The sequence below is a fragment of the Syngnathoides biaculeatus genome, chromosome 11 (genome assembly GCF_019802595.1).
Source record: "Syngnathoides biaculeatus isolate LvHL_M chromosome 11, ASM1980259v1, whole genome shotgun sequence".
Classification (NCBI taxonomy): domain Eukaryota; kingdom Metazoa; phylum Chordata; class Actinopteri; order Syngnathiformes; family Syngnathidae; genus Syngnathoides; species Syngnathoides biaculeatus.
Window position 1 is genome coordinate 16,965,764 of NC_084650.1, and position 25,892 is coordinate 16,991,655.

General features: G+C 40.7%; 2 protein-coding genes and 1 long non-coding RNA gene across 13 annotated transcripts in view; 1 reads left to right on the forward strand and 2 right to left on the reverse strand.

Moving 5' to 3' along the window:
* tex11 (testis expressed 11) overlaps nucleotides 1-16,622 on the reverse strand; it is a 30,509-nt gene extending 13,887 nt beyond the window's left edge. For 3 of the 9 annotated variants that reach the window (XR_009797190.1, XM_061835463.1, XM_061835470.1), the window contains exons 1-19: nucleotides 12,368-12,484; nucleotides 11,271-11,383; nucleotides 11,098-11,182; nucleotides 10,912-10,991; nucleotides 10,760-10,840; nucleotides 9,552-9,671; nucleotides 8,138-8,218; nucleotides 7,387-7,452; nucleotides 7,026-7,111; nucleotides 6,891-6,948; nucleotides 5,613-5,708; nucleotides 5,427-5,508; nucleotides 5,050-5,128; nucleotides 3,138-3,289; nucleotides 2,973-3,058; nucleotides 2,254-2,391; nucleotides 1,875-1,977; nucleotides 1,672-1,787; nucleotides 35-120 (exon numbers count right to left, since the gene is read on the reverse strand). Coding sequence is in view for 8 of the 9 variants with exons in the window: in XM_061835463.1 (XP_061691447.1) it covers nucleotides 35-120; nucleotides 1,672-1,787; nucleotides 1,875-1,977; nucleotides 2,254-2,391; nucleotides 2,973-3,058; nucleotides 3,138-3,289; nucleotides 5,050-5,128; nucleotides 5,427-5,508; nucleotides 5,613-5,708; nucleotides 6,891-6,948; nucleotides 7,026-7,111; nucleotides 7,387-7,452; nucleotides 8,138-8,218; nucleotides 9,552-9,671; nucleotides 10,760-10,840; nucleotides 10,912-10,991; nucleotides 11,098-11,182; nucleotides 11,271-11,383; nucleotides 12,368-12,395 (1,736 nt within the window). In the remaining variant the exon portion in view is untranslated. Of the gene's footprint in view, nucleotides 1-34; nucleotides 121-1,671; nucleotides 1,788-1,874; nucleotides 1,978-2,253; nucleotides 2,392-2,972; nucleotides 3,059-3,137; nucleotides 3,290-5,049; nucleotides 5,129-5,426; nucleotides 5,509-5,612; nucleotides 5,709-6,890; nucleotides 6,949-7,025; nucleotides 7,112-7,386; nucleotides 7,453-8,137; nucleotides 8,219-9,551; nucleotides 9,672-10,759; nucleotides 10,841-10,911; nucleotides 10,992-11,097; nucleotides 11,183-11,270; nucleotides 11,384-12,367; nucleotides 12,485-16,126 lie in introns of those variants that run through there. The other 6 variants (XM_061835469.1, XM_061835468.1, XM_061835466.1 and 3 more) reach the window with 6 other exon arrangements.
* Nucleotides 16,623-18,064: 1,442 nt separating this feature from the next.
* The window catches only part of kdrl (kinase insert domain receptor like), a 67,992-nt gene continuing 60,164 nt past the window's right edge, over nucleotides 18,065-25,892 (forward strand). For both annotated transcript variants that reach the window (XM_061834662.1, XM_061834664.1), the window contains exon 1: nucleotides 18,065-18,565. In XM_061834662.1, the coding sequence (XP_061690646.1) occupies nucleotides 18,292-18,565 (274 nt within the window). In that variant the 5' untranslated portion in view covers nucleotides 18,065-18,291. The remainder of the gene's footprint in view (nucleotides 18,566-25,892) is intronic.
* LOC133508511 (uncharacterized) overlaps nucleotides 21,073-25,892 on the reverse strand; it is a 44,989-nt gene continuing 40,169 nt past the window's right edge. The window contains exon 3 of one of the 2 annotated variants that reach the window (XR_009797077.1): nucleotides 21,073-21,513. This is a non-coding gene — a long non-coding RNA (uncharacterized LOC133508511). Of the gene's footprint in view, nucleotides 23,928-25,892 lie in introns of both variants that reach the window. The other variant, XR_009797076.1, reaches the window with a different exon arrangement.

Here is a 25,892-nt window from a genome sequence, read left to right on the forward strand (position 1 = left end):
ACTTATTTGCTCTGCTTTTGATATTCTCACCAACCTGAGAGCCATCAGAACCAGAGCTTCATCTTTGCTGGTTTCACACAAATGTTCCAGTAGCTTCATGGCCAAGTCCTGCTGTGTGTTCTGTCACAAGTAGTAAAACATTTTTAGCTGCCTTGAGGAAACTCATGCATGGTACACATAGTTTCACCAGATTAGGTGGACAATCTCTCACGCAGCGCGTTTACAACATCTGTTTAAATCACCCACCCTGAAAAAATTCTGGTAAAGCAAAAAAAAAAAAAAAAAAAAAAAAAAACACAAAAAAACATACCGGTAAAAGTCACTTCCTTGGCACATATATTCCAGCAGTATCACGCTTACCTTTTCCGCTTGAGTGCCCCTTTGCGGCCGTTAAAAAAAAATTCACTAATTAGCCGCATCACCACGGGGTTGAAAGCGTGTGAAAAAAGTCGCGGCTTATAGGCCGGAAATTACGTACTTTGCTATATGAACGGCAACATTTGGTTACAGAGTTTAATTGTACCTTTTATCCTATGTTCAATTGAGAAACCTAGCTGGTCTTTTTGGCCAAAAAAAAAAAAAAAAAAAAAGGCAGCGGGTTCTCGAGCATTCACTATTCAGTTCATTGAAATGCCCTCTCCTTTAGAAATTGGAGCGGCAACCTAAAAATTTTAACACAAATTTCTACACTCTCTCATTTAGTTAAACCAAAAAAAAATAGTAAATAAATGATAATTTTTGGACCAATTAAGTGAAAGTGGAGAATTTCCAGTCCCACAACTTATGTTACGGGCATTGGAAATCACAGAGCTAACTAGAGTCAGTATAGAGGCAAAAATACTAAAACACTACTGCAAACCATAGTACAGTAAAGCCTCGGTTTTCGAACGTTCTTGTTTTCAAACAAATCGGTTTTTGAACAAAAATTTAAAGATTTTTTTGCTGCTGTTTTCAAACAAAAATCGGTACTCGAATGCCCCCAACAAAACCGGGAAATAACATATCGCGCGCGGCCAGACCAGCTGGCCCACGCATTTTATTGTCAATTCGAACGCCCCCCCCAAAAAAACCTGGAAATAACATTGCACGCGGTGCAAGCAGTTAACCCACCCACGATGCGTTTTGTTAGTCAATTCGAACGCCCCCTGAAAAAAAAACAAACGCACGTGGCGCAACTAGGGCACTTTTGTTACTCTGTATAACACAGTCTCTGTACACAGACGTGTTTCAGTAGTGAATTTTGTTTTGCTTCTTATCAAGGACTACAGTATTAACCCCCAATCATGGCTCCAAAGAAGGCAAGTTGCTTGTTTAAAGTTACTCTGCACTTTTGTTAATAAAAAAAAAAGTTTGCAAGGCTGGGGGCTGAGTCACTACAGATAAGCAAATAATATACTTCTTAAATTATTTTATTATATAAAGTATTTATGCATTTCTCTAATGCAGTTTATTTTCAGGAAAAGTAAAAAAAAATACTTTAAAAAGCCCATTTTTTTTAGGCTTGGAACGCATTATTTCTTTTTCCATTCTTTGTAATGGGAAACATCGATTCGGTTTTCGAACAACTCACTCCTGAAACTGTTTTCCGGAATTTTTTGAACCGCACAAGCACAATAACAAGCAGATTGTTATATAGATATGAATACCTCTCTGGCAATGTAAATGTCCTACCTCCAAGGCAATCTGAGCAGCTAGGCAGAGGAGGTTGGACGTGGCGTTCTCAGACACAGGCCCAGTGGCTTCAAGACCCTTAGACAGACGCGTCATCATGTTCACTGCATTTGCAGCTAGTTCACACACAGGAAGGACTGGTTAAAATCTGATGACACCTACTGAATGAGAGCTGAGTGTGACTATATTTTAAATGTAGGCACCTTTCTCCACATCATTCTCATAAATAGCTATCTTGTAAACACTGAACTGTGTGAAAATGCTGTCAGGATCGCAGCGCTCAGCATCGTTAATGGCTTCCTTGGCCTGAGAATACATAAAACTCACATTTATGAAAGGCACAAGACAGCGGTACCTTGATTTACATATACGAGTCAGCTCGGAAATTAATTAACACATATATCGAACAGACGTTCCTTGGTGAAATGAATTGAAATGCTATTAATCAAGTATAGTATTCCAAAACCAACATTTGTATTGTTACATATTTGTAATAAAATGAATTAGTCCCGTATTGTAATATACAGTAAAAGTGCATTTGTAAGTCAAGGCTGTGTAGCAGCTGACAATGGGACTTGCTACCTTTTTAAGCTGCTTGAGGTGCATGAAGCAGGAACTTCTGTTTCTCTGCAGTTTGGCCAAGTTGGGGTCGATCTCTCCAGTCTTAAAGAAACTCAGAGAGTAGTTGTACCATTGCAGCGCCTCAGTGTAGTCTGCTGCCTAGGAGTACATCAATTGCAATCGTCATTTCTGTGTGTTAATAGGACAAAGAATCATTTGTCTCACTATTTCCTCCTACATTTTGCATTGCTGGAGCCACACTGAAACCTACAATGTCAAAATTTCGTCAGTTTTCTGAATTTTTTTTCCCCCCAAATCGATACTATTGGTGAATCCTCACATCAGTCGTTAAAGATGGCTTGCTCTCTTCAACTTTGTAACGTTGCAAATGAAAAATGATTAGCTACAGTTAATTCGTGTTTCATTCATTACTTTTTCGCACAGGGCAAAGCACATTGGAAGGCTTTTATTTTTCCTTATTCATTACAATTTAATTCATTTAAAAAGAGCATTTTATGTTAACTTGTGTTATCTTTGTGTGATATTTTTTGTAATCTTAAACAAAGTGGTGAGACTATGTAAAATATGACAATTTTGAGAAAGGGCCCCAATATAATTTCATAATTATGGGTGCACAAAATGTCATTAAGATTATTGTTACCGTCTCATGGATTTTATTAAGGTAAACAAAATATTAGAAAACCCTGTCTGCAAACAAACCATACATAACAACTTCGCACCTCAACATATTCTGAAGCTTTATCCCACAACATGGTATGGAGGGTTGTGAGGTCCTGCGGTGCCAACTGTTTGCCGGTGTAATGTACTGTGAGGGCACAAATTGTTACATTTGTAAAATTTTTGTGCAAGCGACAAATGAAGAAACGTGTGATGATGCGTGGTACCCGTGATAATGTCCTCTATCTTGTGCTTGCCCAGCAGCTCTTTGCCTCTCTTCAGCAGGAGCTCGACATGCAGAACAAGAGCGGTTCCCAGGTCGGGTGATGACTCAAACTGCTGACTTGCGCGTTTTAAAAGCTCAAATGCTGGCACTTCTCTGAGATAATATATGGAAAGTGGGGTGAATATTTAGTCAACATCCTTGATATCCAGCACTAATGTGCTCCTTCTCATCACGATACGGCCAACTTTGGGATACTAATAGGACAACTTTGTTACTGTAAGAAAGAGGGAGAACTGTGTACTACTTTACTGGAACTGAACTCTACTAGTGAAGCAATAGATGTTAATTAATAGAATTATACTATGTCACTCGGAGTACTAGGACCAGACAGTTATCATCTTGTGTAATTTGCCCCACTAGTAACGTGTACAGTAATTTTCTATTGGTATGCAAAGTTGTCCTGCTAGTGTGGACAAAGTACATGTAGATGTTCAGTACATGAACCTTGAGCTGGACAAGAATATCAGATCAATTTTAAACAGTTGAATGGAAAGCTGTTTGCATTCATTCGATATCCATTCTAGGGGGCACTAGTGTTTTACACACCCCTCCTATTTGGGCCTTGTCGTGTCACTGATGAAGCATAATAGTTCATTAATAAGGTTAAAGCCCCAGTGACATGCCTGTAAACATTCTAAAATAGATGTTGTAATGAAAATACATAAAACATTATTCACTTCAATGTCTATACGAGCAAATAAATATGAGCAGAGAGCGCTTCATCCACGCGCAAAGTTGCAGAAGTCTCACTCGACATCGAAGTGGTGGCCAAATTGCCTGCTACGTCACTAGCAGATGTCAGTCGCACTCAGCCGCGAGCGACGACGACACCGTAAAGTGGCCTGACTCGGGGCCGATGAGCCACCCAGGCCCAAGTCGTGATCGGCTAGTCGCGGACAGGCCGCGGTGGCTCGTCGCACCTGGACCGCGGAGTTGTCGCTTGCGGCTGAGTACGCTAGATACTGTCATACTGTCGGGGAGTCTGTTGTTAGAAGTGATCTGGATATCATCTAAATATGGGTCAAAACAATACGGTAATATTGCCACGGACACTTCACTCTTTTGTGTCAGAAAAATCCGAAAAAATCTGTTGTTCCTCGTGACCAGCGGATGCAGCGCCGACGCGCACACTGACACATTTAGCACCCCTATCGGATCTTTTGTTACGTTCTGAGAGGATTAAGTCACCCCCCCAACTATTTTTTAGTAGCTCTATACACACCCCCGTGTTGTTAGGAACCCACGAAGCTCTCGTCCTCTGTACATGTGTAATCCATTTTTCACGACAAACCGGGTCTCTTGGTAACATATGAAGAGTAAATCCATCCTCCCGAGTGTTTGAACAATATCCAGCAATCCAACGAGCCGGCATTTTGGCTAACACGAAGGAATAACGAGCTACCTTCACGGAGGTAAAACTAATAGAAACAAGAGTCCAATTCATGACGGTCCTGCCGTTAACGTCACTTCCTGCTTCTTCTCCAAAACAAATCCCTCGAGAGGATTTTCAAAGCGGGAGTTACAAAAAGGCATATACGTCAAAATCATGTTTTGTGGTGAAAAAATGGATGACTTCATTCCGGCTGCCATTTTTTTCCATTAATGACATACTAAAAATCACGCATTTCATGTCAGTAGGGCTTTAAATTGCAGAGTAGTAGACCCACAGAACTAGTAGTAAAATAGTTGTTCTGTTAGTGCACCTATGTACATGTAAGCATGCGTACATGGGACATTAGGATGGATATCAAGGCTATCGAATAAATGCTCAAGAGGAAAAATAAAGGAAACCAAATAGGCAGCATTCAGAGCGTCACATGCAACTAGTATATATTCCGACGAAATCTGTTCACCTGTCTTCAGACATGAGAAGCCTCACTGTACTCAGACAAACGACAAGGGAAACCTGAGATTGCAGCATCTCATCCAGACCTGTGAACATGTTAAAAATCTGCTTTCCAACTGCAGTGGAACCTCGATAAAAACGGACTATTAGGTGCGAGGAGGGGGTCTTCCAATAGAGCTTGTTGACCATTAGATTCAAACGCTTTTTTTTTTCCTTTGGATGTACAGTTCAGACACTGTTTCATCCAATATCTGTTGCAGTACATCAGAGTCTTTTTTAACAAGGTTCCACTGGAATTAAATCTCGGGAGATGGAAAGTAAAAATCAAAACATTTCATAGAAACACACTTTAACGGAGTACATCATTTTTCTCTATTAACTAACCTGCCCTGATGATTTCATCCGAGGCCCCACATCTCAGGAGTATTCTGAACTTCAAGTACAGCCCAGCGGCGCTCACGCATTTCTGACAAAATTGGCACAGTGTTGCGGGTTTTGCTGTTTGTCCTGATTCTTAATTTTTGTATTTTTGAATTGAGACTGTCAGCATGGGGCATTTTCGTATTTCACCTTGTTGGCCATGTCAACAGCACTCAGGGCCTCCTTGTGAAACTTCTGAGAATCCCACTCGAAATAAGCAGTGGCTAGGAGACGCAAAACCTTTGCCTGAAGTTGATCAAGAACACATTCAAAATTAGTTATTGATAGTTTGCAAATACCGCTGCTGTCGGGCAGAAACATTGTAAATAAAAATATGGTCAATTTTTTTTCTGATCTTTTTCACAAATCCATACCGCACTATTGGTCCGACGCCTCCTAAACTGTTATTTCTACGCACAAGTAACTAATTAAGTGTTGTAAAACAAATCTATTAATTTTCTTGAACACTCAACTTGTCTCAAAATTATTGCACAACTCCATCGTCTTCCCTTGCTGCGCTGGAACCGTGGAGTATTATTTGCTTCGAGTTTGATAGTCTGGATGTTTGTTAGACAATAACGAGTCATAATAGGTTAGATATATACATGAGTCTGTTTTGTAAAAAATTGATTGCTGAAATAATTCAGAGCAGAAGGGGCTCGTCAGTCACAACGGTAAGGTCATTTCTGCCTATTAAAACTGCTGAGTCAGCACATCGTTTTATTTATTGCACCATTCAATGAGACAGACTACGGTCAGTAAGGAATTCAACTGGATGATTAAATGAATGAACCTATGTGACCAATCTCTGGTTGTAAATTGGATTTAGAAAACTTGAAAGCTTTTCCATGGTCAGATGATATGTTTATAAACATATGTTTTGTTTGTCTTACACAGCTGGATAATGTTTCATTTCAAGTTAATAAATACATTTTACAAACCAATTTCCATCAAAAATTAGGAGTAACGGAACATTAAAAAAAAAAAAATTATATATGTATCAATCGACTGATGACAAAAAAAAACATGATGGGATTTTTTTGCAACATATTGCCCAACGCTATCTGTGGATTATTGGAATGTCAGTGCTTTTTTAACATTTCCATTTTGTTTTTAATTCTTTGAGGCATTAATAATAATGAATAAAATCACAAGGCCTTGCTTTTAGTGAGGTTAGCAATAAATTCTATTTTACAAATAACTGGCAGGTTAATTTCTGTTTGTGTTTCGGTTTTCAGCTTTGATTTGCTACTTTTTGGTTTTCACTTTCACCAAGAATTTGAATATACCTCCACTGCGATATTTCTTTTCTTTGATTTCCTGGAGTCATTTTGGTGATTGCAGAAATTCTGTCTGACAGCAACAATATATAATATTCATTCATAATCTGTCAAACGCAGGTACGCATGTGCATGACTGTCACCTTACCTGGACCTTCAATTCAGGGGCATATTCCACATGAATGTTGCTGATCTCATAGCTCTCCCTAAAAACATGCACGTGCACACACACAAATAAACCCCCCAAATTCTTTTCCACCTTTTTATAAAGCGTTATATGTACCGTAACCAGAAAGTGCTGTTTTCAAAGTTCTGAAGACGGTAAGTTTCGATCCCGAAGTTGTAGCACTTCAGGGACAGGAAAGTTGTCTGCAACAGACACAGAAAACAATTAACATGTATAATAACCAACACAGTAGAACATGTAAAATGTAACTACCAGTACAATTAATTTAGCTGTTTTTCCCAAAAATGTGTGAATTAAAATGTACATGTTTTTTTATTTACTTCTTATTCATTACCCTCTTCAATCATTTTTTCACTGATTGTAAATAATGAAAAAAAGAATACTAAAATATTATCCAAATACAGTGCAGCGTTATTTTATTTTATCAAAGGATGGGCAGCACAGTAGAACAACTCACAGTTCTGCGGAACGGGGTTCGAATCCCGGTGTGACGGTCTGAGCGCTCCTGGTGCTGAAAGGTCTCCTTGTGATTAATGCGCATGCGCGTGTATTAATTTTGTAAACTTCCGGCCAGTCTGAAACATCCCCATCCGTGCTTCAACATGTGCCATTCGACAACTTGATGCCGAGTGTTCATGTTCGCTATGGACGTTTCAGAAAGACGAACACAGCGAACATACAAATATGTCTATATCTTTTTATCAACTTTTGTTTTAAGGTTAGGGTCAGGCTAAAAAACATGTTAGCGCCCTCTATGTAGAAGAAGGGGATCTATGAGACCGGGGGATTTCCCAGTAAGCGTCCACTACTACCCAGAGTTCCCTTGTTAGTAATGCATGCGCATTAATCACAAGGAAACTTTTCAGCACCCACCTGTGTCGAGTTTGCATGTTCTCCCCGTGCCTGTGTGGTTTTTCCCCGCGCACTCCTCCCACATCCCAAAAAACATGCAGTGATTGGAGACCCTAAAATCGCCCCAAAGTGTGGTTTTGAGTACAACTGTTGTCTGTCTCTATGTGCCCTGTGATTGGCTGCCAACCGATTCAGGTGTACCCCGCCTCCTGCCAGATGATAGCGGGGATGTGCTCATGCACTTCCGTGACCCTTGTGAGGATAAGCAGATGGATGGAACACATTAACCCAGGCAAGGTAGTGTTTGCAACCCAGAAGTTTAGGAACCCTTGAATTCTTAAGTTGGTGTACTGTACTTGCGTCGGTAGCCGCTGCAGGATGTCTTTGCAGCGTTGCACATGGGTCAAAGCCTCTTGGTTTCTCCCTTGAATAACAGCCTGCAAGGAAGAGAAACGGGCTGTGTTGAAAATCACTGCTCCGTCACTATATTGTCGTATATTGTCTTGTGCTCGTCATTTTCTAGTTTCGCAATGAGTGGGTTGCATAGCACGTGCAATAAAAATCATGATACAGTGATGCCTCGGTTCTCGACCACAAACCGTCCCAGAAAACGGTTCAAAAAGTGAATTGTTCAAAAACCAAATCGATGTTTCCCATTACAATAAATGGAAAAAGAAATAATGCATTCCAAGCCTAAAAAATTGGGCTTTTTAAAGCATTTTTTTAGCTTTTCCTGATAATAAACTGCATACTAGAAATACATGTATAGTTTAAATACTTTATATAATAAAATAATATAAAAATATATTTATTTTTTGCTTAAAATGTATGCTTCAGTAGTAGAGTACGCAAGGCTGCGAGTGCATTGCCGTATCTGTAGTGACTCAGAAACACGCACACCGGATTCGTATTCGGCTATCAATTCTTTCTTGAAGTTGACAGTTTTACGCAGAGCTTTCCGTTTTTCAGCACCAGCAGCCTTACTACCTCCACTTGCCTTCTTTGGAGCCACGATTGGGGCTTGATACGAGATGATGATGATGATGATGAATGAGATGGGAAGAAAAACAACAGTCACTACTGGGACACGTCTGTGTCCAGGCCACACAGACTCTGTACACAGAGGCTCCGTTATACAGAGTAACAAAAGTGCGTGATTGCGCCGCACGCGTTACGTCATTGCCAGGGTTTTTTTTTCGGGGGCATTCGAATAGAAAATAAAAAAGCCTGTCATGGGTGGGTCAGCTGCTAGCGCCGCGCACATTATGTTATTTCTGGATTTTTTCTGCAGTGAGGGAATTTACCACAAAGCGCATCATGGGTCAGTTGGTCTGGCCTCACGCAATGTTATTTTCGGGTTTTGTTGGGGGCGTTCGAGTACTGATTTTCATTTGAAAACAGGAGCAAAAAAAAAATTTTTTTAAAAATCTGAAAATTTTCGTTCGAAAAACGATTTGTTCGAAAATGGGGACGTTCGAAAACGGAAGCTTTACTGTATAATGATTAGGGAGTAGGGAATGATAAGTGATTCCGAATACAGTCCCAGCATGTACTCTGTAGTTATTTCTGAGTAGAAAATGAGTGACCAGTTCCAAACTGAATACAAACATACTTTTAAACTAAAAGTGAAACAGATCTTCATCCATCCAGTTTCACATGCTCATTGTTTCTGACTTTACACTTTAGCTGTCTCACGAGCCCGTCATAATAACACTTCCCTGACTGCCAAATCTCACAAGAACAAACGTGGAAGGTGTTATCACAGCTCACCGATTCAGCCTGAAAGGAGAGGATCCGGAGCAGGTCTTTCTCTACATCCAATTTGGATGAGTCAGTGTCCAGTGTGTCGAGGCCTCTGGATGTCAGCTGGTTGTACAGAATTTCCAGGCTCTGGAGATCATCATAAAATATTAGACGACATCAGATCATTCACTTTAGTGTTCACATGTGCTTCCATGTTAAAAAAAAAAAAAAAAAAAATGTCAGGCTGCTGCTCACTGCGCTGGATCGGTTTTCACGTGTTCTGAGAGTGTGCGTAATGTCCGTGGTACAGCTGAGAGGGAACATTGGTGAAGACTACACAAAATAAGCGACGTCTTTCAATATCTACGAATTTCTACCCGCAACAAATTTTACGCGCATGATTTTTCGTGCTCGACTGTGCAGATTTGTGAGTGCGATGGCGCATACGCACCTGTCAAATCACAATAACTGCCTTTAATTATATATTATCCATAATTAATGATCCACGTGATAATAGTGACATGATCATTAAGAATATGCATTAAGAATATCAATCTATTGTGTTTACACTTTCCAAAAATAACTCCTGATGTCTGTTTGGAATAGCCACTCTAACATGACTCCAATGTACCAATAACTTGGAAAATAGGATGAGAAATTTATATTTTTTGTGTTGGAAAACCTTCCTTTCAACTGTCAAAGTCAAGTTTGATTGGTTGGTTTTGGTTTAATGAGGTTTTTATCCTTTGGCTCAAGGTTAAGGTTGATATGACCTATTGAAGTTGTGGTTTAAAAAATGCCTTCGGATTAGAGCAAAATCACAAAATGTTATTATTTCTCAACATATCTCATAGTTTTCATTTTATCTGCTACTTGAGGAATCCCTTCTCTGATTGGTTAAGTACAGGTTACCCAAATCGACCCATGTTAAATGATAGTAAGTAAGTTTCTTTTGGCTTATCCCTTTCGGGGTCGCCACAGCGTGTCATCTCAGATGAACGCACATATATGTTTGGCACAATTTTTACACCGGATGCCCTTCCTGACGTAACCCTTCTCAGGGAGTCGAGGCCCCAGTGGGATACGAACCCACAACCCCTGGTTTAACAAACCAGTGCTCTAACCACTGTAAATATAACATGAACAATTAAAAGCTTTTGTGGCCTCTCGACATTGCAGATTTTCATCGATCGAGGATATATCACATCATAAATACGGATTTACTGTACTGTCACCTTGACAGCGAGCCTGAGGAAATTATCCGCAATCTGGGGATTCCTGCAGTCCAGCCAGGTCCTTCCAGTTGTGCTGGCCATCTGTAAGGAACCAAGTGCCAATAACGAGCTGTGAGACTCCATTTATAATTAAAGCGGTCACAGATGCTCACCATGATCTGCTTGCGGATGGCGCCCTCTGTTAGATTAACAGGCTTACTGCAGTACAACAAACTGCATGCAGCGTGTCGTACTGCAAAGTTGGATTCGTAAGATGGGACACAGCCATCCATGAAGATGTTAATTTATATAGTGACTACAGAGTAAAATATCCAAATCATCACTTTGTGCTCTTATACCTTTAGCTTTATGACTTATACTGATGGAGTCGCCCACATTCTTGGTGACAGCCCAGTTCCACAATTGTATGGCACACTCTTCAAGCTGCGTCGCAGAAAAATTGGAACTTAAATTCCGTCACGTTATAGACAGTTTACAGGTGAAAGCTGCAGACTGTCACGTTTGAATCTACCTGCGGATCAACAATTTTCACATCATCGTTGAGAGCTGAGACTTCAGAGAAGATCATGTCAATCACATCGCTGCAATTTGTTTGCTGATTCTGTAAAAGTTCTGCTGTGAGGTCTGGACACACAATCACAACATGAATGATTTTAGATTTTTTTAACAGTTTTTTTAATAAATACTTTTTTATGTCAAAATAAGTCTGTCAGTGTGTTAATCACAGCTTATATTTGCATATTAATCACTTTCATAGAGATGCAATGCAAACCTTCACTGAACAGTGTTTCTCTTTTTGAGAAAATATTATTGGTCACCTGACCTTACGGCTCGTTCTGTTGTGGCAAGCTATCAGTTGTTACTGATAGATTGAAATACTTTATCTATCCATTGAGTGAAATTAAACTATACAAGGTCAGTTAAAAGTAAGAAGACATTAAAATGTGGTCACCAAATCCATAATCCTATTACAAATTCATTGACACATGATACATGTTCATTGTTACGTGAGAAAAATAAAGTAAATCTTCATATTTCAGAGTGCCAGTGTCAGTTTTCTCAATCGGCATGGGATGGAACAAATAATGTTCTGAAGCAATAAGGTGGAATAAGAAATAAGACTAGAAAATGACAAATAAGACAAAGATAAATTCCAATTTGTCAGTTTGAAAAAATCCTTCACATATTGTACTGACTTCTAAAATAATAAAAATTCATAAAAGTAATTTCCAATAGGAAGTTCGGGTATTTGCCACTCGACTTAGTGCAGTTATTCATTGTAAAAAGGGGCATTCAGCCATAATAAACAGGCGTTAAAATAGCCATTCGTTGAAAATGAACAATACCATTATTTATACTTTTGTGTGAAAGTATTATAAGCGTTGGAGTATGGCTAGTCCGGAGTTGTAATAAACCAGGAAAAGTTTATTTGAGCTAGTTTCCGTCACGCTTTAGCTTTACCTTCGTTAGCCTATCACCTGTTAGCTAGCGCGTTAGTTCATTTGCTAGCCGTTCCGTACGCAATTTGTCGCCAAAGCTGAATTTAAAAACTCCAATATATGGAATAACACCACGTTTCTGTTGGATGCTTTTTTTAAAGCTTCTTACGTGTCACAGATGAAACAAAGCGCTCCATTTGGAGTTCTGGCCACGGAGCTTAGCTGGTTAGTTAGCTCTTCCCCTTCTTGATAAACTGTTACAATGCATTCACGAGGCAAGTACACTACACAGGTCCTGGAAGGTGAAAACAACCCAACCAAAATAAAAATAAAAAAAAACTATCTTCAATGTTTATACTATTTTGACACATTGAAGCGTCTGTTTTCAGCAACTTACTTAATACAATGTATACATACTGCTATTATTACCTATCAAATGTGTTTTGATATTTAGCCATGTAGCGAAAATAAATATAATAGCTATCATTGTTGTCTTCCTGTCAACCTAACTTGGTAGTGTTAATGGGATACAGCTGTAAAAGGAAATGATTTAAAATGTTCATTTTATTATGATTTTCAGATGGCTACTGTGTAGAATACAAACACATGTAATCCCAAATATTGTTATGATTATATTTTTAAAAAGGATCTGGAAGATGGAACTTTTTTTACCTTTCTGACCTCTAAGAAACTATTTCACATTACTGATGTAATGCAACTTCTGATTTTTTGTTGTAATTGTTGACTCACAAGGTGCAACTCCAAAAACAAAAACATGTACAACACAACTTACTCAAAGTTACCAGTCTTCTAACGCCCACCCAAAGTGCTACGTAAATCCATAATGATATCCCAGCCCTCTTTCCAACCCCTCAAAAAGTCATTACTATTACTATCACTATTTCATTACATTTTCTCAATTGTAGATCAATATTCATTCTGAAGCAGAGGTGGCATTCCTTGAAACACACGGAGAAAATAAAAACAGAAATGTCCGTCATAGAATTTAAGAGGAAATCATTGGCCTTCGTGGAGGAAACAAGGAACACGTTATTAAGCAATACGTACTGGTTGGAAATGAGCAGTTTTTCATGATAACCTTCTTTGTGGTCATCTATAAGGAGAAAATAATATTTTTACTTTTGGAAGAGACACTGAAGTTGTGCAAATTTCCCAGTGTTTTTGGTGTGAATGGAATCATATGGAGTGTATAAGTAATAATCATAACTAGCTTTGTTATGCTCAACCAAATCTTTGATTTTGTTATATCACCACAACATGTGGAGAATTGTTTCTTTACTCGCACTGCATTTAATATACCGAACAAAAGGACAAACACAACACTTCTGGTTGGATTTTGCTCCCATTTTCCCATCTTATTAATTATGTTAGTGTGCACCCTTTCAATGTGGGCACTACGGTGTAATAATCAGATCGGCGACTCAGGATGATTGGCCACACCCGTGAGGTGGATGAATTTGAAGTGCAATATTTGAGAGAAGTAGACATTTTGTGTACATAATCTTATCTGTTTGACTTTATCTTGTGAAATTACCTGACATATTGCATGAATAATGACCTATTTTAGTCACACGTCGTAACAAGGCACGCTCAGTCCCTGCCGCTTACTGTTTGTCATTTAACTGCTTTCGATTTAAACCTTTATTTTTTTTTTTCATTTGGAGGCTAATCAGAATACGAGCGACTATTTACTGCTATTATGTCAGACTGTGGTAACATAGCAGCCACAGCACTCCTGCCTGCATTGAACGGGTTCATCCTTCAACATCTGTTTGGAACGCCAGAATAATCCAAAATAGAATACTTCAGAAATCCTCCCATCTCGGCAAGGAACTTCCACCAATTGTTTGCGAGGCAGTTTATCAGTTGGGGTTGTGTGGCCACACAAGGAGTGTCCTAAATCATTATACAGTATTTTTTTTTTTTTTATTGGGATCATTTATGCACGGCTCGTTCTGTTGTGGGACTCACAATATCAGCATTCTTATCATCATTTATGTTTGTTGTATTCATGTTGCTACTTTTTCTGCAATCAATTAATTAGTTCTATTGTCAATTTATCACAAACGTTTCTTAACTTGATCTACAAATGGCCTTGCCTCTTTCAAATTTAACATATAGGAGCTTGTCAATAAGCTGTTTTTCATTTCAGAAGCAAGTCCCATTTTTCTTTTGCTACAAAAATTTTTTATATAAAGAAATTACCTCTACAGTAATTTTTTGCCACTCATTGATTATTTGGATATTTTGTACATACGTGCATCTTCTCAGTGCTTTTATTCTTTGGATATGATACCTATATATTTATTCTTGTCGCAGGCCATATTGTAGTTATGGTTTAAAATTGTCTCATAACTTTTACACATGAAATTAATGAACTAGTTTTGTAATCAGAAATCGACGGTAACGGGCTCTTCAACTATTGTTCATATTTGGTAACGCAAAAATGCTCGCAATAGCTCAATCTTATCGTTTATGATCACACAATGTGAAATTTTAGGACAGATTTTCAAAAGAATCATGGGAGTTGACACGCATGACTGGCCTTCGTGGGCCACATAAAACCATGTGGTGGGCCGGATCAAGGCCCCGAGCCACGAGTTTGACACCCGTCCTGCACAGCGTGGAGCACTGAGGTTTGTATTATTATTAAGTCTTTAAGCTCTAACATGTCATTGTCACCCATGTTCTTGCATTGTTGAGCCTGGCACGTGTCATGCACGATATTGTCATGTTCTTATTGATAAAGCAGTTGCTAATCACTGGATATGCTAATATGCATTTTTTTCTGTGTTGTGTTGTTTGTTATGCTCATGTTCCATGACTACTTTTCGTCCTGGCCCAGTACAACTCAATTTAAGTTGTTGCTACTGTATTTTACCCTTAATGTTTTTTTTCCTGCTACAGGGTCGCAGAGTCCAGATTTGGGGAAAAAAAAAATAAAAAATGAGGGCAGGATGTTACGGAAGCACAGAAGCAGATTGCTGTCACCAAAAAAAAAAAAAAAAGAAATCCTATTTTTCGGGCTAATTTTTTTGTTTTTCGGGCTAATATTTTTCCCTGTGTTTTTTGGGCCATTTTTTTCTGTTTTTTCAGGCTATTTTTTTTCCTGTTTTTTTCGGGCTAATATTTTTCCCCTTTGTTCTTCAGGCCATTTTTTTTTTTTAGTTTTTTGGGCAAATGTTTCTATTTTTCTGGCTAATATTTTTGGGCTATTTTTTCAGTTTTTTGGGCTAATTTTTCGGGCTAATATTTTTCCCCTCTGTTTTTCTGGCTATTTTTTCAGTTTTTCGGGCTAATATTTTCTCCCTGTTTTTCGGGCAGGATTTTTTTTGGTTTTTTTTTTGTGACAGCAACACACTTCCGTAGGATGTTCTAATTTACAGTGCCTGCAAGCTACTGTGAACTACTCGCGCCCAAGTAATAGAAGAAAACTGTCTGCAGCACATCCACACTCTGCGTGGTAGCGCTGGACAAAGGGGAGATTATTTACACTGATATGAAAAGAGCCACGTCCTGTTTCCTTAGTTAAAAATAAAACTGAAAATAACTTCCACGGAACGGTAAGGTAGATAGATAATTTAGATTGATTTTTTTATCTCAAGACAAGATAGTGCACGACCTGCTATCTTTATTCTCACGAGCATTTATTTTATTTGATCAGAAAACGCCCCGTGCAAAGGACACTAACAAGACTGCAAAATGAAGGGAGATTGAAAATTCCAAAAAGGTTTATCATACGAACAGTAAAGAATATATTTCGATTATGAGATATAAAGAGAGGATTACCAGTAAAAAAAAAAAAAAAAAAAAACAAGTCCAACTGGGCTGTAAACCAGGCAAAGTTACAGCCCTTGAATAATTACAAAGAAATATCAAATATCAATGTCTACATAAAAGTACTCACTCTTTTCACTGAAGCAGGAAAAAAAAAATTTTCTCACAAACGTGTCACGAACCTCCGGTGCAGGGCTGTGGATCCAAATGCAGGACTCCAAGACGAGGTCATGATGTTAGGAGTAGTTTTATTCAACGGTGAGGTCATACGCGGTGTAAGCAGTCCGAGAAGGTAGAGGTACAGGCTCCAAAAACGTGAAGCGAGGTCTGATGACTAGGAGACAAACTATGAACTAGGACTGGACAGTGGAACATAAACTAAGACAGGACTAAACTGAGGTGGCACAGAAAGACTGTGACGAGGAAAGCTCAACACTACACTATTTTCAGTGGCGGAGATACCTACCGTCAGTGAATGCAACTCACTAACTCAGGGCACAACAAACTGACCTCATCTTTGAATAAAACTACGCCTAACACCATGTCCCCGTCTTGGAGGCCTGCATTTAGGTCCAGCCCCGCACCGGAGGTTCGTGACGGAAAGAACGGGCCAAGGCCAGTGACAAAAACTCCAACTCAAATACTAATTACAGTCCCAATGTGAAACAGCCGTGAGCGGTGACAGGTGTCACCAACCAGAGGAGCGGCCACGCCCCTCTTGGCCGTGGTCCAGCCTGGCTCTTGACAAAACGCAATGGTGCGATGTCGCTGCCCATTACGAAAATCTCTGAACTGGCTCAATCAAAGGATACACATGCTGAGTAAAGTAAAGAAGTACAAATACTTTGTGCCTGTACTTAATCAGACTCTTTAGGTATTTGTACTTTACTTGATCAACAGAGGAAGTGGAGTTTTTTCACAATCTGAAATGATAACATCCGACCATCCATCCATTTTCTTTTGCCGCTTATCCTCACCAGGCTCGCGGGGAGTGCGGGAGCCTATCCCAGCTGTCAACGGGCAGAAGGCGAGGTACACCCTGAACTGGTTTTCAGTTGATTGCAGGGCACATAGAGACAGACTACAATCGCACTCACAATCACAATCACACCTAGGGGCAATTTAGAGTGTCCAATTAATGTTGCATGTTTTTGGGATGTGGGAGGGAACTGGAGTGCCCGGAGAAAACCCACGCAGGCACTGATATTTTGGTTCCATTGGACAGGGGAGTGTCCAAAGTTGGCCAGGGGAAAAAAGTTTCATAAAAAAAAAAAAAAAAAAAAAAAATCACAATATATTTCTTTTTTTTTTTTTAAATCAAGTCACATTTTTGATTAGTTTTATTTATATAAAAATGTCATGTAAAAATGTGTTACATGATGTTATGACCCTTTTTTTATTTTACTTTTATATTTCAAGACATTGACAATTTTTATTTCTCAAAACATTCATCCATCCATATTCTTAGCCGCTTATCCTCACAAGGGTCGCAAGGAGTGCTGGAGCCTATCCCAGCAAACTTTGGGCACTGGTCCCCAGCCAATCGCAGGACACATGGAGACAAACAGCCTCGCTCACAATCACACCTTGGGGCAATTTAGGGCGTCCACTTAATGTTGCACGTTTTTGGGATGCGGGAGAAAACCGGAGTGCCCGGAGAAAACCCACGCAGGCACGGGGAGAGCATGCAAACTCGCCACAGGCAGGTCCGGGATTGAACCCGGGTCCTCACAACTGTGATGCCAACGCTTTACCAGCTGTTCCACCGTCATTCTGGTCCCGGTATCAACATGAACGCATTTATAAACAAATCTCTGAGTTCACTTTCCAGGGTCTTCAAAGTTTTGAGTATTTTCATCCAGTTAGTCACCATATTCCCGGCAGATGCTACTAAAACCGGATTGGCTTCCATCTCCATCACCCCCCCGCCAGTGATCTCGCTAGTGTGTAAAGCTCGAGAGGAATGTCCCCCTCCAGAGTGACGTTGCAACCCCCCCACCCACTTCGCCCCCCCCCCCCCCCAATAAAAGGTGCCTGACGCACGGGCTGCTCAGAGTGTGCACGGAGGCATTGGGAGGTCACCACTGGTTCATTTTGGCTTTACAACAACAACAAAAAAAAAAAAGATTAAAAAAAAAAAAAGAAAGAAAATCGAGAGAAAAGCATCTGTCATTTTCTTCTCTCTGTTGAATTTATCCGTCAGCTCGTCCCGGGGAGGGAGCACCTGCCCCGAGGATAAGGAACCAGAGGAGCCAGGGAGGAGAGGAGAGGAAAGGGGCCCCCCACCCCCGCCGAATGCGTCATGGCAGCGGGGAGAACCGCGGAGAGAACCTGACGCACATCCACCTGAGGCTTCTTTGGCGGCTTTCTTCATCACGACCTCTCCACCGAGCGAACTTTTGCTCACTCGAACGGAATTTGAAACCGAACCACCACCGGGGATTATCGCTTCTTATTTTTGATTTTTTTGGGAGGTGGCACTTAAAAAAAAAAAAAAAAAAAAGGATGATGGTGCTGCGTGCCTGCGTCAAGTTGGCAGTCATCTTGTATTATTCGTCCCTCATAAATGGTAAGAGGCCATTCATTGTTAATCTGATCTTTTTTTTTTTTTCATTATTTTGCACCGTTTTTGCAATTGTCTGAACACCCCTTTCCACGAGCACTTTTAAAGATAAAGGTTCTGCGAAGTAGCACAATGCTTCTTTGGCTCGAAAGGCTTTTTTTTTTTTTTTGGCACGCATTTCTCGGTGGTTAAGAGTGCTAAACTACTCAAAAGCAGCGTGCGAGCCAAAGTAACCATTTCAGTAGCTTACTGTGCAGAACCTTTATTTTCTTGGGCGAGTGGACAGCTTTGAGGGAAAAATTGGAAACCACCGCAAAATAATTTGTTTATGCCAACAGCTTTTCATTGAAATGCAAAAAAAAAAAAAGTTTGTTATAGTCCTGAACCTATATGTGATTGTGTATCCTCTTACCTTTTTATTGTTTAATCTTGCAGTAGTCTCTTATTTTTTTTCCACCCAGAGATGTATATTACTACGCGGGTTATGATTTTTGCGTGACAATTTTCATTAAAAGCACATCCAGCACCGCTTTTCGTTTCTTTCCCGATCCACTAGAGGTAGCCCTGTCCCATTCTAGTCGTGTACTCATTAATTCAATCCATTGTGACAGTTTAGCCATGTGTCATCTTTTCATGTCGGACTATTTGTGGGGGTGCAGCGTTGATGGATTGTTGCCCCCACTTGTATTTTTTTTTTTTTTGGGGGGGGGACATTTCCAATCTCCATATTGCACACAAAGAGAACTCGTTTGTTCCAGCCATTGTTTCCAGGAGGATTTAAACAAGATTACATACAGTGTGCTTCTTCTCCGTGGTCGCACGCCATGTCATTGTCTCTTGGGACATGTCATAACAGAGTGTAAAAAGGTGGGTGTCCTCCCACTTTTTCTTTGGGGGGGGGGGCGCTATTGGCGTTTCCACATAAACAGCACATCCAAACAAAGGAAACTTGTGTGTTCCTGCTCACACTTTGCATCGCGCGCAGTTGACTTCAGTGTTGTTTGGAGGACATTTCCTTCACTGTCCAAACACAAAAGCGTGGGAAAAGACGCAAGGAGGAAGCGGACGTTGGGCCCGAAGGCGGCCAAATCGTAGGGAAGGTCACAGATATGCGTCTCGCTACCTGAGCTAAAAATTCCTCCTGAATGTGCTTGCAAGACTGACAGAGGCAAGGAGGGAGGGAAGGAAGGAGAGTCTTGATGTTGTTGCACAGGAGGAGCCGCTGGCCGGGACAGCAATTAGTGAAGGAGCGGCAACATGATTTAGTGCACTGATGCTGATGTGTCTTGATATTTTGGTTTCACTGGACAGGGGGTGTCCAAAGTTAGCCAGGGGGAAAAAAAGTTACATTAAAAAAAAAAAAAAACATAGCACATCACACAATATATTAGTTTTTTTTTTTATTCAAGTCACATTTCTAATGAGTTTTATTTAGATAAAAATGTAATATTAAAAAAAATTGTTACATGACGTTTTGATTGACTGGCAACCAGTTGAGGGTGTACCCCGCCTCCTGCCTGCTGACTGCTGGGATAGGCTCCAGCACTCCCCGCGACCCTCGTGAGGATAAGCGGTGAATAAAATGAATGGAAGGATGGATGTAATGATCCTATTTTTGATCTTACTTCTACATTTCAAGATATTGACTATTTTTACTTAAAACATTAACATTATTTTTTATCATTTTAAAAAAATAAATTTGTCACGATTATTACTTAAAATTGTAAAAATATGTTACAAATATTACAAATGATTGGCTATATTATTTTTAAAAAGAAAAATTTTAAAATTGAAGTCATATATCAAATTTTCTCATGAAAAATTTTGAATCTTAATATCCATCCATCTATTTTCACTTGCCGCTTATCCTCACGAAGGTTGCGTGGAGTGCTGGAGCCTATCCCAGGTAACTTCGGGCACCCTCAACTGGTTGCCAGCCAATCACAAGAGGACATTGAGACAAACAGCCACACTCACAAGAACACCTCGGGACAATTTAGAGTGTCCAATTAATGTTGCATGTTTTTGGGATGTGGGAGGAAACCCACGCAGGCGCGGGGAGAACGTGCAAACTCCACACAGGCAGGGCTGGGACCGAACCCGGGATCTCAGAACTGTGAGCCCATTGCTTTACCAGCTGTTTCACCATGCCGCCTCTCAAAACATTAAAAATATGTTTTTATCATAAAAAAAATCGTCACATGATTAATTGTAAAAATATAAATAATGTTACAAATATTACAGATTAACGGCTATATTAATTAAAAAAATGAAGAGATGTTTATAAATTTCTCATGAAAAAAAATCCCGAATCTTAAAATGAAATGATTATTTGTTTTATTTTAAAAAATATTTGCTGACACATAATTTTGAATGGCAAACTGTTCAATCAGCCCACAAATGGAATGCGAAACACCGTAGACAGTCCCGCACATCTGAATTACGACTCATCGTACATCAAGTTGTTGGCATTTTGTGGTCATACATCGGAGGCACGCTAATCTAAATTTCATCTTGCCTGCATGGTTAAAAACTTAAAAAAAAAAAAAAAAAAAAAACAATCATAAAAATCAATCATACTAAACAGTAGATTATCACTCAAATATTTGCTCGAATAATACGAGAAGCTGTTTTTCTATGTGTCTGGCTTGTTTAGGAATGTTTTTGATTGGGTTCTTGGACACTTGAGACGTTTGAGAGGAAAAGAGGAGTAACGAGAGGTCATCCAAGCCCAGTCGAGGCTCATTGCTCACAGGCAAATATTACAAAAAAAACAAAAAACAAACCCATTCATAGACACTCTCTGGGGATGGGAAGCGTGCCAGGAGGTGGAAGATAAAGTCAATTCCATAAATTGTGACGGTTAACTCTGCAAATTGCTTCATGCCTCCCTTCTTATGCGATGATTGAGGCGTCTGCTCCGGAGTGAGCCTGCGATGTATTCTTTGCAAATCCTGCGTGAGATTTCCAATTTCAAGGCGCGTTTGTGTGCCCATGACTCATGATTACGTACAACGGACTTTGAATCATTTAGATTTAGCTTTTAAGAGCGTCATCCAACAGATTCCTATTTGTTGGCTTCATGTAACTTTTTTGGGAACACTGTTCAACAACCTGCAGATGTTGGGAGCATTTCTGATGAATATGAAGGAAAAGTCCAACACACGCATGCACATCGACTGCATGGATCGATCTCAAGTCGCGTCCATGCCTCAAACTTGACTATTGACCTCGTATTTCCTTACTGCTTGTCTCGAGACTGCACCCAAAGGTAACTTGGCGAAATTTCTTTGCGAAATCGCTGCGAAAGCCAAGTCGTAAAAGCTCCTTGCTTTGTCAGGCTGTGTGAGTTCCCCCCCCCCCCCCATTCTTAAATAATATCAAGTTTATTTTTTTAAATAGAGGAGACAGAGCATCAAACGCAGACTTGTGGCACACGCCATTAAACCATTATGAGTGAACTTTTATGTTGAAAATCTTTTAAAGTGCATTGAGAGATTTATTTTTAAAAACATTATATGAGCTCTATTTTATTATTTATTTTTACAGAGAGCATCTGATTTTTGTGCAAGCCCAAAATTCGCTCCGCATGTTTGCCAATTCAGCAAACATGCAGAGTCTATATGGCTATATATCTGAGTCGCTTATCCTCACAAGTGTCACGGCAGTGTCGGAGCCTATCTCAGCTATCATCAAGCAGGAGTCGGGTTACACCCTGAATTGATCGCCAGCCAATCTCAGGGCACATAAAGACAAACAACAGTCGCATCCACAATCACACCTACGGGCAATTTAGAGTCTCCAATTAATGTTGCCTGTTTTCGGGGATGTGATTGGAAACCCAGGCAGGGGCAGGCGGTATTTGAACCCCAGTCCTCAGATCTGTGAGGCCGGTTACTCCACTGTGCCGCCAGCTCAGTATTTGTGTGATCCAATAATTTAAAACTGCTCAAAATCATCCATCCATCCATTTTCTTTTGCCACTTATCCTCACGAGGGTCGCGGGGAGTGCCGGGAGTGGCTGTCAACGGGCCTGAATTGGTTGCCAGCCAATCGCAGCGCACATCGAGACAGACAACAGTGGCACTCACAATCACACCTACGGGCAATTTAGAGTCTCCAATTAATGTTGCCTGTTTTCGGGGATGTGGTTGGAAATTGGAATGCCTGGAGAAAATCCAGGCAGGGGCAGGCGGGATTTGAACCCCAGTCCTTAGAACTGTGAGGCCAGTGACTACACCGTGCCGCCAGCTCAGTATTTGTGTCAAATAATGTAAAACTACTCAAAATCATCCATCCATCCATCCATCCATTTTCTTTTGCCACTTATCCTCACGAGCGTCATGGGGAGTGCTGGGAGTGGCTGTCAACGAGCAGGAGGCGGGGTACACCCTGAACTGGTTGCCAGGCAATCGGGGGGGCACATAAAGACAAACAGCTGCACTCGCAATCACACCTAGGGGCAATTTAGAGTGTCCAATTAATGTTGCATGTTTTTGGGATGTGAGAGGAAACTTGAATGCCTGGAGACAACCCAGGCAGTGACAGGCGGGATTTGAACCTCAGTCCACAAAACTGTGAGGCCAATGCTCTTACCATGCCCCAGCTCAATATTTGTGTAATCAAATAATGTAAAACTGCTCAAAATCATCCATCCATCCATTTTCTTAGCCGCTTATCCTCACAAGGGTCGCGGAGAGTGCCAGACCCTTTCCCAGCTGTCATCAGGCAGGAGGCGGGGTACACCCTGAACTGGTTACCAGCCAATCGCAGGGCACATCGAGACAAACAGCCACAGCCACACTCACAATCACACCTAGGGGCAATTAAGAGTGTCCAGTTACTATAAATTTTTTAAATATCACCATGGGGAGGATTCCGACGAATTGTCAGAAGGATTTTTTTCCCTTTTGAATTTTTTTAGTATTTCTCTTTTCGAGGATTTGAACCATATCGCAATTCTTCCCAAGGGTCAACGAGGTCGAGACAGGACATGAGTTGCCATTTGCTGCTGTTTTACCTTTTTTTCTTTTTTTTTTTTTTTTACTCAAACGATTCTTCCCTCTTTTGTTCGCGATCTCTCTTCAGCCGCCCTTTTGTGTCTCACTCCTGGAAATGAGCGGCACGCCGAAACAAAAACGTCACCGAGCCGCATTGTTCCATTAACCTTGACGGCGGCATTGGAGACGCGGCGCAGAGGAGTGTCGGGAAGTCTTGACACGATTCTCTATTCTTTCCGTCTCCCCGAACGGCGATAGTCATCACGGAGTAATAGCGGGTTTTATTGGAGATAACTCGGCCTAAAAAACACCCTTGACGCATTCACTGCTTCTTTTGTCGTCCTCGTCGCTCTTGTGATGGGAAAGATCTATGAAAAGGCAATAAAAACAAAAACAAAAAAAAAAAGGAATTGAGTAAAAAGACAAAGTTTTGCCCTGACTTTGTAAAACGGGCTAAACACATACCGATACGTAGCGATCTGTTCGTACTATCTTAATCAATGACATTGTAATAAATTGGTCATTATTTTTAGGGGTTGGGGGGATATTAAATGAATGAATGAAAATTCTGTTATTTTTGTTATAAAACGCTGTTATTTTGGTGTGTGTGCGCAACGTTTTGTGATTTCTTCGACAATTTTGGACAGCAAAAACATATCAAAACAGGACTACTGTCACTTTATAGTGTTGTAAAAGCAAATTTGTACCGATTCTGGTGTTGAAAAAAGGGGGCGTTCCCAGGGCAATTAGTTATTGCTCCCAAACAAAATTCATATTAGTGTAAATGGCTGCTGATTTCATTTTTTTCCTTTTCTTTTTTACGCAAAATAAATAAATAAATAAAAATCACATAAAAGGCAACTTGTTCCTAATACGTAAGGCCCTCGAGTCGATTCTTTAAAATTAGTTTGAAAATGCATAATTATGTGTGATATAAATCAAAATGGGGCTGCACGGGCGGATCAGCTGGAAAGCGTTGGCCTCACAGTTCTGAGGATCCGGGTTTGAATCCTGGCCCCACCTGTGTGGAGTTTGCATGTTCTCCCCGCGCCTGCGTGGGTTCTCTCCGGGCACTCCGGTTTCCTCCCACATCCCAAAAACATGCAACGTTAATTGGACACTCTGAATTGCCCCAAGGTGTGATTGTGAGTGCGGCTGTTTGTCTCCATGTGCCCTGCGATTGGCTGGCGACCAGTTCAGGGTGGACCCCGCCTTCTGCCCGTTGACAGCTGGGATAGACTCCAGCACTCCCCGTGACCCTTGTGAGGATAAGCGGCAAAGAAAATGGATGGATGGATAAATCAAAATGTTGCACGTTTTCTTGAACACATTTACCATGGCTATATAGGGACAAATTCACTCAATAATAGTTTTTTTTTTAAAATGAGTTTTCCTTTTTGTCAAAGAAATGCTTCACGGGTGGCACAGTGACTCAGTTGGTAAAGTGTTGGCCTCGCAGTTCTTAGGACCCGGGTTCGAATCCCGGCCCCGCCTGTGTGGAGTTTTCACGTTCTCCCCGCGCCTGCGTCAGTTTCCTCCTAGTGCTCCAGTTCCCTCCCACATCCCAAAAACATGCAACATTGATTGGACACTCTTAATTGTCCCTAGGTGCGATTGCGAGTGCAGCTGTTTGTCTCGATGTGCCCTGCAATTGGCTGGCAACCAGTTCAGGGTGTTACCCGCCCCCTGCCCATTGACAGCTGGGATAGGCTCTTGTGAGGATAAGCGGCTAAGAAAATGGATGGATAAATCAAAATGATGTTGCACATTTTATTGAACGCATTTACTAATGGCTGTACAAGGACAAATCCATGCAATAATTTTTTTTTTTTTTTTTTTTTTAAATGAGTTGTCCTTTTGTCAAAATTAATGTCTCAAGAGTCAATCCACAGTCCAGACGGAAACAAAAGCAGAGGTGATCCGTTTCCCTTTGGCTGCCCTTCCGCGTGTTTGTTCCGTGCCCGTCCTCTTTCCCTAATGGCTCCTAATAAGAACCAGCTTCAGGTCTCTTTGAACCGACACGATAAGCGCAATTTTGGGCATTTTCTGGAACGCGGGGCAGGCAGCTGTGCGCCTGGACCCCGGCGGAGGTCAACGCTGTCTAGCCAGGCAGCGGCGGTGCGGGTTGGGATCCGGGGAGGCGGGCGTTGAGAAGCAACCGCCGGGTGTTTTCTTTCTTTCGCTGAGTCCACTCCCAAGGGGGCCCCTTGCTGGTTCATTCATCTGCAGTGAGTTACTTTGGGGGTTTGGTTGGCTATTGGCCCGTTTTATGAAATGAGCGAGTGCATTTCAAGGTCAAGTTACTTTTTTCGGTTCGGTTACGTATGCGAGCA